The 10,797-nt window shown below is 48.4% G+C and overlaps 1 protein-coding gene across 13 annotated transcripts in view; it reads left to right on the top strand.

The window, feature by feature from the left end:
• The first annotated feature begins 1,643 nt into the window (after positions 1–1,643).
• Positions 1,644–10,797, top strand: part of LOC103544533 (paired immunoglobulin-like type 2 receptor beta) — a 47,966-nt gene continuing 38,812 nt past the window's right edge. For all 13 annotated transcript variants that reach the window (XR_011524344.1, XR_011524348.1, XR_011524343.1 and 10 more), the window contains exons 1-2: positions 1,644–1,918; positions 2,219–2,608. Coding sequence is in view for 6 of the 13 variants with exons in the window: in XM_070566272.1 (XP_070422373.1) it covers positions 1,783–1,918; positions 2,219–2,608 (526 nt within the window). In the remaining 7 variants the exon portion in view is untranslated. The remainder of the gene's footprint in view (positions 1,919–2,218; positions 2,609–10,797) is intronic.

Raw genomic sequence — 10,797 nt, 5'->3', positions numbered from 1 at the left:
TAGGACAGCCTGGCAAGGAGGAGACCAGCCAGCCAGGCTCCATGGCCAGTGAGATAAGGCAAGATTGGAACCCAGATGTCATGCCTCAGACAGAGCAGGCCACCCTCCAGAGGCCCTACCAAGGAGTCACTGGGTCCCTTGTCCTCTCTTCTGCCTACCATTCCAATTGTTTCCAATTCACCCAAGCACCTTTCATAGCCCAGAAGACACCATGCCATTAAGTTTCTGTGACTCTGTTTCCTCATGAGTAAAATGAAGATAATGATACGTCCACCACAGAATGTAAAGCTGAAAATGAGGCAATGGATATTTAAGACCTGACTCAGATAAGGGGACTCCATGAAAATGCAGAACCTCTCTTCTCAGGCCTGGGAGGAGGGATAAGAAAAGCAGACACAGAAAGAGAGCTGGGGCTGCTGGGCTGGCCATGGGAGAAGCAAGGAAGAAAACTATTAAGACGGAGGAGGAAACTGAGAAAAGGAGAAAGGAAGTCCGTCTGCTTGCTTCCACCTCCAGAAGACTCAGGCCAATTCCTCTGATGAAATCAAGTCCCCTCACTCCCACTGACTTCTCAGTAAGCAGATTCCAACCTCATCCTGGGACGGGGGTGAGGCAGAGCCTCCTACAAAGCCAGCCCTGTGGGCCACGAAAGGTCCCAGGCCCCAATCTTTCACTCCAGTCCTCCACCAGTCACAGGCTGGCAGTGTCCTCTATTCCAGATGGTCCCAGGGACTATCACCAGGATGACATTACTGCCGTGAGTCTTCATTTCCTGCTCTGTCCAAGGCAGGCCCTGGATTAGCCAGGGATCTCACAGCTGTGAGTGGAATCGCCTAAGCAGCATTGTAAAACTACAGCCTCCTGGGGCTCACCCCCGGAACACTCCGTTTAGAAGTTGAGGCCCAGAGATTCTGTGGTGCAACCATGTAGAAGTATCTAGAAGGAGCAGAAGGCTCTGTGGACTCAGCAAGACTGGAATGTGAGTCCTGGACCAGCAACTTGAGACCCATGGACCTGGGCAAGGCTTCTGTGAGCCTGGTCTCCTCATCTGTGGAGTGGCAAGGAAAGAGTGTCCTGCAGGTCCAGTCTTGCCTTCTGTGGGTCAAGGTGTGGCCTCCAGAAGGTCCACTCCCTGGGGAGGTGAGAATGTCAGCCCACCCTCACCTCTTAACCTCAGGGAGGGTGTGAGACTGCACGTAGGGAGCAGACCAGGGGCAGGAAGGGGTTTGGCCAGCTTTGGTTCTGCCTGGAACTGCAAGGGAGCCCCTGGTGGCACTGGGGCTGGGGCTGAGGGTGTCTGACCACCATCGGCGCCCTCCTCCTTCTCTCTATGGGGCTGCAGCTGGGTAGAGACTCATGGCCGCTTTCCTCTCACTGAAGACCCTGAGCTGTGCTGCTGCCGACCCCTCCCCTGGGATGAGAGAGAGAGACAGAGACTGGGAGACACTGAGGGAACCAGAGCAAAGGAAGAGAGTGAGAGACAGAGAGAGACAGAGACTGATGCCTAAGGAGATGCCAAGGGGGCTGGCAGAGGCAGGGAGTTGAGGTGGGAGAGGAGAGGCTCCAGCCAAGGTCAGGACCACGCCCTTCAGCATGAAGATGGGGGCTGGGGATCTATATCAGGCTCTCTTTGCACTGACAACAAGGAAGCCTCTTTTGAAACACAGGAAAAGGAGAAGCCAGACTGATGAAGGAAGTGCTGGTCACTTGGGGGTGGGCACGTTTGAGGAAGCCTCCCACCCTCCCTCTGTCCTGTAGAGAAGGCTGATCCTTGCTCTCCAGATGCCAAGATTTCCCTCAGGTGACCCCTCCATAGGGCCTCCCTACAGTGCTGCTTGTCTTCTCATCTCCCTGGAGGAGAGCAGGGCGGTGGGGCTGCCCCTGCTGCTGCTGCTGCTGCTGGCATCTTTGCAGGCTGGTGAGTAGCTGGGACCACCCTGGCTCTGCCTGAGGCCATGGGAGGAGTCCCTGGAAGGGGCTGTCTGGGGTTGCCAGCCAGGCCTCCCACCCCTAACTAAGGGCTGTTCCCGCAGTGCTGGGTCCCCTCCAGCCCCTCACCTCCTCCCTATCCCAAGCCTGGAGAGGGGTCATCCAGGCCAGAGGGCCTGTCCTACCATCTGTCACCCTAATGCCCGTGGGCGAAGGTGCCAGACCCCCTGGGGTTATCTTTGTCTCTCCCAATGGCTTCAAACTCTCTCCTCCTCCCTCTCTCCTCTAGGTAGCTTGCCAGGATCCAATCCAAAGACTGGCTATGGGGTCGACCAACCAGAGCACCTCTCAGCCCCCCAGGGTGGCTCCATCCACATCCCCTTCTCCTTCAATCGCCCCTGGGAGTTAACCGAGGTTCACAACTTGAGTATATCCTGGAGACGGAAGCACTTCCATGGGGAGTTCATCTACAACATGACCCCTCGTTTCATCCATAAGGATTATGAGAACCGGCTCTTCCTGAACTGGACGGAGGGTTCAAAGACCGGCTTCCTCCAGATCTCGAACCTGCGGAGGGAGGACGAGAGTATCTACTTCTGCCGTGTCCAGTTGAACACACTGATTGGCCGCAGGGAGGTGTGGCAGTCCATCCTGGGGACCAACCTCACGATCACCCGCGGTGAGTCCAGCTGCCCTGGCAGCTGCCACGCCCACCCCACTGAGGCTCCTGCAGGCCACAGACACCCTCATCCCCCAGGCCTGACCCAGGCCCTCTCTCCCTGACCCTTCTCTCAAACTCCTCTCCCTCTCTCCTCCAACACTCTTCCCCAGGCCTCTGACAACTTTACCCTTTTCACCTAAATCTTCTCCAAACCTGGGCTGCCTTCCTTTCCACTTCTCCTCATTGCCCCCTCCAGGTCCAGCCCCCATCCTCACTCCCCAGGCCTCAGCATCTCCCAGGCTCCCCAGTTATCCTCCTTTCTTGCTCTAAGCTGGGGCTCTAGCCCTGCCCCTTCCCTCCCCCTACAATGGGGAACATGAGTTCTCCAGATGTGCCATGCCTCCCCTTGTCTCTGTGTGGAACTCCAGTTTGCCCCTTATCGTCTCCCCACAGCCAGGAGCTCAGCCCAGCACACACAGTTGGTCCCTAGTTATGGCCCAAGCAGCCTCTGTCCCCTGGCAATGCCCATCACCTGTTTTCCCGACCTCCCAGCTTCCTCCACTCACCCGGCCCCACAGAACATGGCCCTCAACTCTCCTGCCTCAGTCCTTCCTCTTTTTTCTACTTTCCCATCTCCCTCTTCCCCTGTGTCCATCCTGTTTACCCTCCTTGCCTCCTGCCACCACCTCTCCTTGTGTTGTTCTACTCACATTGTCCCCATTGTCCACTGTGATCCTGTTCCTCTGTGCTGGTCACTAAGAGGCATGTCTGCAGCAGCAATAATGTTCTCAGATAAGAGGACTCAATGCTTGATGCACATAAAAAGCCAACGTATTATGCCACTGGCTTTTGAGAAAAGAAAAAGCTTTACTGGGAAGTCAATCAGCAAGGAGACAGGAAGCAAGGCTCTCACATCTGTCTCACCAGTCCAGGTTTGGGGTGAAGCTTAAGGGATTAAGGAGGGCTGGCTGGTATGTGGAAGCGCTGGCAGGATGAGTTTCAATGGGCGGGTCACAGTTTTCTCTTCTGCTCATGCTCCTGGCTGGCTTGCTGCCCCCGAAAATCAGCTTTAACACTCTGTTGTTGAGATGTAGTCAGTTATAGGAGGTTACCAGGAAAAGCACAATAAATGAGTGAAAAGTTGTTATACAGATTTCAGTCCTTGCCTTCTCCATGGGCAAGAGTTTCTAGAGATTTACCTCATCCTTCTCTTCCTGGCACAGGGAAGGAGACACCCTTACAAATGGAGATTTCTTTTATAAATGTAAATTTTCCTTACAAAAGGGTAACTTCTACTAGGTTTTCAGAGCTTTTTCTGTGTCTGCTATTTCTTAACAATCATCAGCTCAAAATAATCCTTATACCAAAGAGGCATATTTTGGGGTGGCAAATTCTGTTTCTGGTCCTGTGTTTACAAAAACGTCCCCTCCCGCTCACAGTGCACTGTGTCTGGCTGAATGCCTGGGTGTGCATCGCCCCAGTTAACCTGCACTGTGGCCCCACAGTAACAGCAGGTACTACTCTCCTCTTCCCTTTACAGATAGGGAAACCAAGGCTCCCAGAGCCTAAACACCTGCTCAAAGTTACCCTCAGGGTACAGGCGGGATCTGACCCCGGTTTAACCCCAGACCCTCCTCTCTTAACCAATTGCTTGGCCTTACCCACTGACTTGATCATCTTGTTGTCCTGACCTGTTTTAAACCTAATAATCCATGAGTTACATAATACATCTTCCTCTGTTTCTGGGTGGGGCGTGGGAACTTGAACCTGGGTTAACTGTCTCCAGAACAGTTGGGGAGGGATCTCTCCCAGGCGCTGGCAATAGGGGTGCATTGTCTGTAGAAAATCTTTTGGAAAACTAAAGATCCTCTAAGTCGGTTTGCTTTTTATAATGACTTGGGCTGGCAATTCTAAACAATGTCAGTGCTGCATATCTGTTCCCTTGGGAAGGATGCTCTCCATGCCTCCGCTTGTAAACTCCTGCCCCGTCTGCACCACTGGGCTGGTTTTAGGGCAAACAGAAAGTGGCTCATCCTGATTAAGCCTTGGATTTATACTGCCTGTCCCTCCCTGTGTTCCCTTAAGTGGCTTCTGAGAGATGTGGCCTCTCCTTAGGTCCCTCTGCCTCCTTCCTGAATCTTCCTCACTTTTCTCATTTCTCCTCTCAGTCACATTCACTATGAGATTTTTCATCAATAAATTCATTCTTTCAATTAATGCAATTCATTGCATATTTATGATCATTATTTTTAAAGAAATACAAGAAAGTAACAAAAAGACACGTTTTTAATCCAAGTGAAGTACCACCATGCAAGGACATCACACTAAAGGGATATTTGTACTGAATATAAATGATAAGTTTGTGGTTGGCTGATTGATTTTTTTTACATACAGATATTTTATTTTTGTGGCCGAATCAGTTGTTCTCCTTTGTAATTGTTCTCTTTTATTTCTAAGGCCCAAATTCCATACTCCACTGGGGGTTGAAGATATTTTAATTTCTTCTAATTTTTGTATGATTTGATTACTTTTCACAATAAAATTCTTTCATATAGTGAGAATTTCTATTCGTGTTATCGCACAAAATTGGGGTTCTCTGCCCAATGCACATAAACAAGCCAATTAATTAGGCAGCAGCCTTGGGAAAAGAGATCAGCTTTATTCTGCAAGATTGATCCGAATGGAGACAGGGGGCATGTGCCCTCAGATCTGTCTCCCCAGTTCAGGATTTGGGGAAAAATTTAAGGTGTTAGAGAGAACAGGCTGGCACATGGAAATGCTGGTGGGACAGGTTTTGATTGGTGGGCTTCAAGCATTTATGCTAAGATTTGAAACATTCATGACAGGGTTATAGACATTATGATGGGGCTCCAAACATTTCTGATGAGATGGGGAAGGAATTTTAACACCAGATCTTCCTGAATGAGGGACCCCTCGCTTTTGATAAGAGTCCGACTTCCGAGTTCTGGTCGTGTCCTGGTCCTTGGGTCCCATAGGGAGGAGAATCTTTGGTTCCAAGGGCGTTTCAGCTCAGGACTTCTTCTTTTGCACATGGCCTGGCTACAGGACTTTGCGTATTTTCTGAATCTTAACCACTCTGTTGATAAGAGATGGGGTCAGCTGAACTGGTCCTGACGGGCCTGCTATTACATAGGTACATGGTGTGAGGTAAAATTAAATTGATCTTTATATCAAGAAACAAATCAATTGTCCCCACCCCATTTATTGAATATTTTTTCTCTCCTCCATTGATTCGTAGGCCTGGCTTTTAAGTTCTTTTGTTGACCATTATCCATTTCTGGTCTGTCTGTCCTATTTCACTGGTCTGTCTTCTCTTAAATCACTCCCTCACTGTTATAGTTATTGTGACCTTATCATATTTCAATGGCTGATAAGACTATTTCCAACTTAACCGCATTACTTCTTCCTCAAAAGCTTTATTATTGTTGCCTGCCTGTTCTTTCACGTGGATGTTAGAATAAGTTTCCCCAGTCCTGAGAAAAACATTCGTGGGGGTTTTTTATATCACAATTACATTAAATCTATAAAGCAATTGACAAAAAATGGAAATCAGTGTAATATACAATCTTCCCACCCAGGAATGGGTCCCATTTTATTTCACTCAGGAGACCTTGGGGGTGTTCTTCCAAAGATTATGTAAATATCTCACAAGACTTTTCCTCCATATTCTTTCTTTGTATTAATAATATGCAACATTATTTTTGAATGTTTATTTTTTATAATTTTTATTATAAAGATAAGGCATAAATTCTGGCCAAGCTAGTGGGTTATGTGCACATGTTTACCTCCCTGCCTCCCCAAATTGACTAAAATGACAGCAAAGGCAATTTTTTAAGACAAATATCCACATGGACAGAACTATGTGACCTGGGTGGACAAAAACAAAATTTGGGAAGCTGGAAGCAGATAGACTAGTGTAACTGGCTTAGGAGACCAAAGGAGCTAAACCCTAAGCCATCAGTTGGGAAACCCTGAAGAAAGACGATTTATACTGCAAAACCCCCCAAAGGTCTAGGAATGGCGGCCACAAAGACTCCCAGAAGTGGGACAGAAAAGGGGTCTGAAAACTAGAGGACTAGTTGAAAATCACTTTAAGAAGCAGGAAACCTCCATCCCCCCATCTCCCACCCAGCGGAAGACTGGAGATGGGCTTTCCAGAAAGGATGAACTAGACAGACACTGGGGGGAGTACCCTGGGGATAGTGGGGGCAAGGGTTCAGTATTTAAAACTGGAGATTTGGTGAACTGATGAGATGCTACAGACTTCAACCCCCTCAGATGCCGCCCAGGACTCAGGCAGCCAGGCTGGTGTCCCCCCACCACGGGCAGAAGATCAGGGGATTCTTCTCTGGGAAATCTATCTGATGGGCCAAAAAAGACCTAGAAATCTAACCGATCACCCTACAGCCCACTAACTGACAAGCACTTTCTCCCACCCACACACACAGCTTCCAGTCAGCCGGCTCTCTGCATGCTGGGAGCCAAGGGCACAGGGAGAGTGGGGTCTTGGCCTCACACCAAATCCCCCAGCACTGTGGATGCACCAACGCCTCAGCTGTGTCTGGGATGCCGAGGTTAAACATCCCATTTTAAAATATGCTTAGACTAAACATTTAGGGAAAGCTTCTCCCATGAAAGGCAGAGAGCAAAAGAAACCAAAACAATGGAGGGAAAATAAAACTTTCAAATAACCATCATTGTCAGGAAGTTAAGAGGTCGCATACGTGTCACAAGAAAGAGTGCTTCACAAAGGAGCTTTCCAAACAGTAAAAGAGCACTTGGAAATTAGAGACGTAATAACACGGATGGAAAACTCAATAAAAGGATGGAAAGACAAATTTTTTAGAAATCTCGGAGAAAGTAGAATAAAAGCTCAAAGATTTAGAAACTGTAGCACGTTGAATTGAGGCCCCCAAAGATACGTCCACATCCGAATTTCCAGAACCTGTGAATATTACCTTACATGGTGACAAATGTGACTCAGTTAAGGATTTTGAGATAGGATTTTATCTGGGATGATCTGGGTGGGACCCAAATGCAAACGCCAGTGTCCTTAGAAGAGATGTGCAGAGGGATCTTGACACAGACGGAAGAGCAGGCAGTGTGGCCACGGAGACGGAGACGGGAGTGAGGCGGCCGCCAGGAGCTGGAAGAACAGGGAACAGACCCTCCTCAGAGCCTCCTGAGGGCGTGCAGCCCACTGGCACTCGATCCCCGGCTGCTGTCCTAGGCTGTGGGAGATTGAACTCTGTTGTTGTAAGTCACCCAGACTGTGATGGTCCGTTACAGCAGCCACTGGAAAGTAATACAGAAACTAAAAGGTAAGATAAGGAAAATTGAGGATTGGTCCAGGAGGTCTCACCTCTGACTTAACAAACACTGACTGAGTGCCTGCCATGTGTCAGGTGCTAAGCTGGGCACTGGGCAAACAGCAGTTAAAAACAAAACAAAACAAAAAAGGGCTCAATGATGGAACGTACACTTGAGTGTAGGAAGAAGACTAAAAAAAGCAAAGAAATTAATTCTGCCTGTATGTCAGCTGGTGGTAAAAGGAGAAAAGGAGGAAAAAGAAGCAGAATCAGTGGGATGGAGGTGGCTAGGGTGTTACTTCATTCAGATGGGACAGGGTAGGCCTCTGGGACATTAGTCAGAGTCCTGGCAGGAAAAACCACTCAAACTGGGTAACTGAGGAGAGTTTTGAGTTGGACACAGGGTAGGGAAACCAGTGGGGGATGGTGAGACTCCCGGGAGCAGCCACAGGCCTAAGGAGCAGGGGAGGGAGAAAGTACTGGTACCCAGAGAGGACTGGAGTACATGAGAGGGCCCCAGAGAGGAGCTGTGAGCCTCTAGGAAGATGGAGTCAACATGATGGTTAGTTCTAAGTGCCAACTTGACTGGACTAAGGGATGCCCAGATAGCTGGTAAGATATCATTTCTGGTTGTGTCCTAGAGTGAGAGTGTTTTCAGTACAGATGAGCAGTGGATGGGCATCATCTAATCTCTTGAGGGCCCAAACAGAACAAAAGGGTGGAGGAAGGGCAAACTTGCTCTCTGCTTGAGCTGGGACATCCATCTTCTCCTGCCGTCGGACATTGAAGCTCCTGGTCCTCTGGCCTTCGGAATGAGACTAAGACTTAGAACATTGGCCTCTCTGGTTCTCAGGCCTTCAGTTTTGCACTGGAACTACACCATGGGGTTTCCTGGGCCTCCAGCTTACAGATGGCAGATTGTAGGACTTCTCAGCCATCATAATTGTGTGAGCCAATCCCTCATAACAAAACTCTTTCTATATGTCTGTGTATCCTATTGGTTTTATTTCTCTGGAGAACCCTGACTAATACAGTGCCTGTCAGGAAGGGGGACAAGAGCTATGCCCTGAACTACCCTCCTCTCTCTTCTGTCTCCCACTGGTGACTACTACTGGCCACTGAATAGGAACAAGAAAGCAGGAGAGCCAATGAGTGGAGTCCACCAAGACCAGCCTCCAAAGGCACAAAGCAGGGTAGAGAGGGGTTGGGGGCTGGATCTAGAGAAGCCAGCAGAAAATTCCAGCCTAGGCACAGATCTGTAGGAAGTGAGGGAGAGATCTGGAGAAGAATATCTGGTCAAAAGGGAACAGCAAGGGCAAGGCCATGAGGTGGGACAAGTGTGGCTAAAGCAAGATGAAGACACTGAGGGTGGCAGGAGTTGAGATCAGAACAGGCAGTGGGGGCAGGTCCTGTGGTGGCTTTGAAAGTCAGGGGAAGAGCTTTCACTCTGAGTGTCACGGGAGCCTGTGAGGGTTTCCTGCAGAGGAGTGCCGTGATCTGATCTACATTGATCTGATCTACATTGTAAAAGTGTCCCTCTGGCTGTCTATGGAGAGTAAGACTACAATGATGAGCAAGATCAAGTGAAGGGAGACCAGTAAGAGATGATGTGGCTTCAACAGGGTGACAGCAAGGGCAGGTGAAAAGTAGCCAGATGCTGGTGATATTGTGAAGACAGAGCAGACAGGATTTGCAGATGATTGGATGTAGGGGGTGAGAAAGAAAGAAGAACCAATGATGATTCTAAGGCTTTTGGCCTGAGCATCTTGAAGAATGGAGTTGCCATTTATTGACAGGGAGAATGGGGGAGGAACAGGTCTGGGAGGGAATCCAGAGTTCTGTTCAGGACATTTTAAATTTGAGATGCTACTGGAGAAAGTAATGGAGGCCATGAGGCAGTGAGATGCAAGCAGTGAGATCTGAGTCTGGAGCACAGAGGGAGATATGGCTGGATGTGTAAATTTGAGGGTCATCAGCATATCGCTGGTAGTTAATGCCCTGGGACTGGAGGAGCTTGTCTGGGAAGTGAGTGTAGACAGAGAGGAGGTCCTAGGACTGAACCGTGACTGGTCCAGGTGGGAAGACAAGGAGGAGCCAACAAAGAAGACTCAGAAGGAGCTGCTAGGGGGGCAGGAGAAAAACCAAGAGAGAAAATATTGTCCCAGAAGCCAAATGAAGACCTGCTTCATGAAAGGGATAAAATTAAATGCTGAGAAGTTGAGTAAGATGGAGAAAATGTGGATGTAAGAGATCTAAATCCTCAGTTTCAATATTGGAAGTGAATAGATACCACCCAAAACAACAAAATCAAGCAACAGCAGTGTGTGCATGTCATTTAGAAATACGAGGTTAATGCCAAAGGAAATAGCTAAAGGTGCTGAAAATAGTTGCCTCTGGGGAGTGGAAAGGAGTGAGGAGGCTTATGCAGGGTCGCTGTTTTTATAAGCTGCGTGGAATTTGCTGACTCTGTAAATTATGTGCCTATACAACTTTGATAAAGATAAATATTGCATTTTGAAAATAATAAAGGTACTGGTAATACTTGCACATAATAAAAAAAAATGCTCAAACGACACAGACAGGAGTCAAATGAAAAGTAAAATCCTCCTTCTCAACTTTATCTCCCCGGCCACCACCTCCTTCCGTGGAAATGTTCACCTTACAGACATAGATACAGATGTAGATTTAGATGTAGATATAGACATATGACACAGTAGAATCAAACTGCACACTATTCTGCTCTAAACTTGCTGTTTCTACTTCCTGTACCTCAGGTATCCTTCCATTTCAGTACATAGGCATCTGTGCCTGTTTAAAAAATGGCTGCCGGTCTCCCATGTACAGTGTATCACATTTACCTAATCAGTCTCCTATTTA

Source organism: Equus przewalskii, chromosome 12 (genome assembly GCF_037783145.1).
Source record: "Equus przewalskii isolate Varuska chromosome 12, EquPr2, whole genome shotgun sequence".
Classification (NCBI taxonomy): Eukaryota; Metazoa; Chordata; class Mammalia; order Perissodactyla; family Equidae; genus Equus; species Equus przewalskii.
Note: the sequence above shows the minus strand (reverse complement) of the source record. Positions and strands in the feature narration are given on the sequence as shown.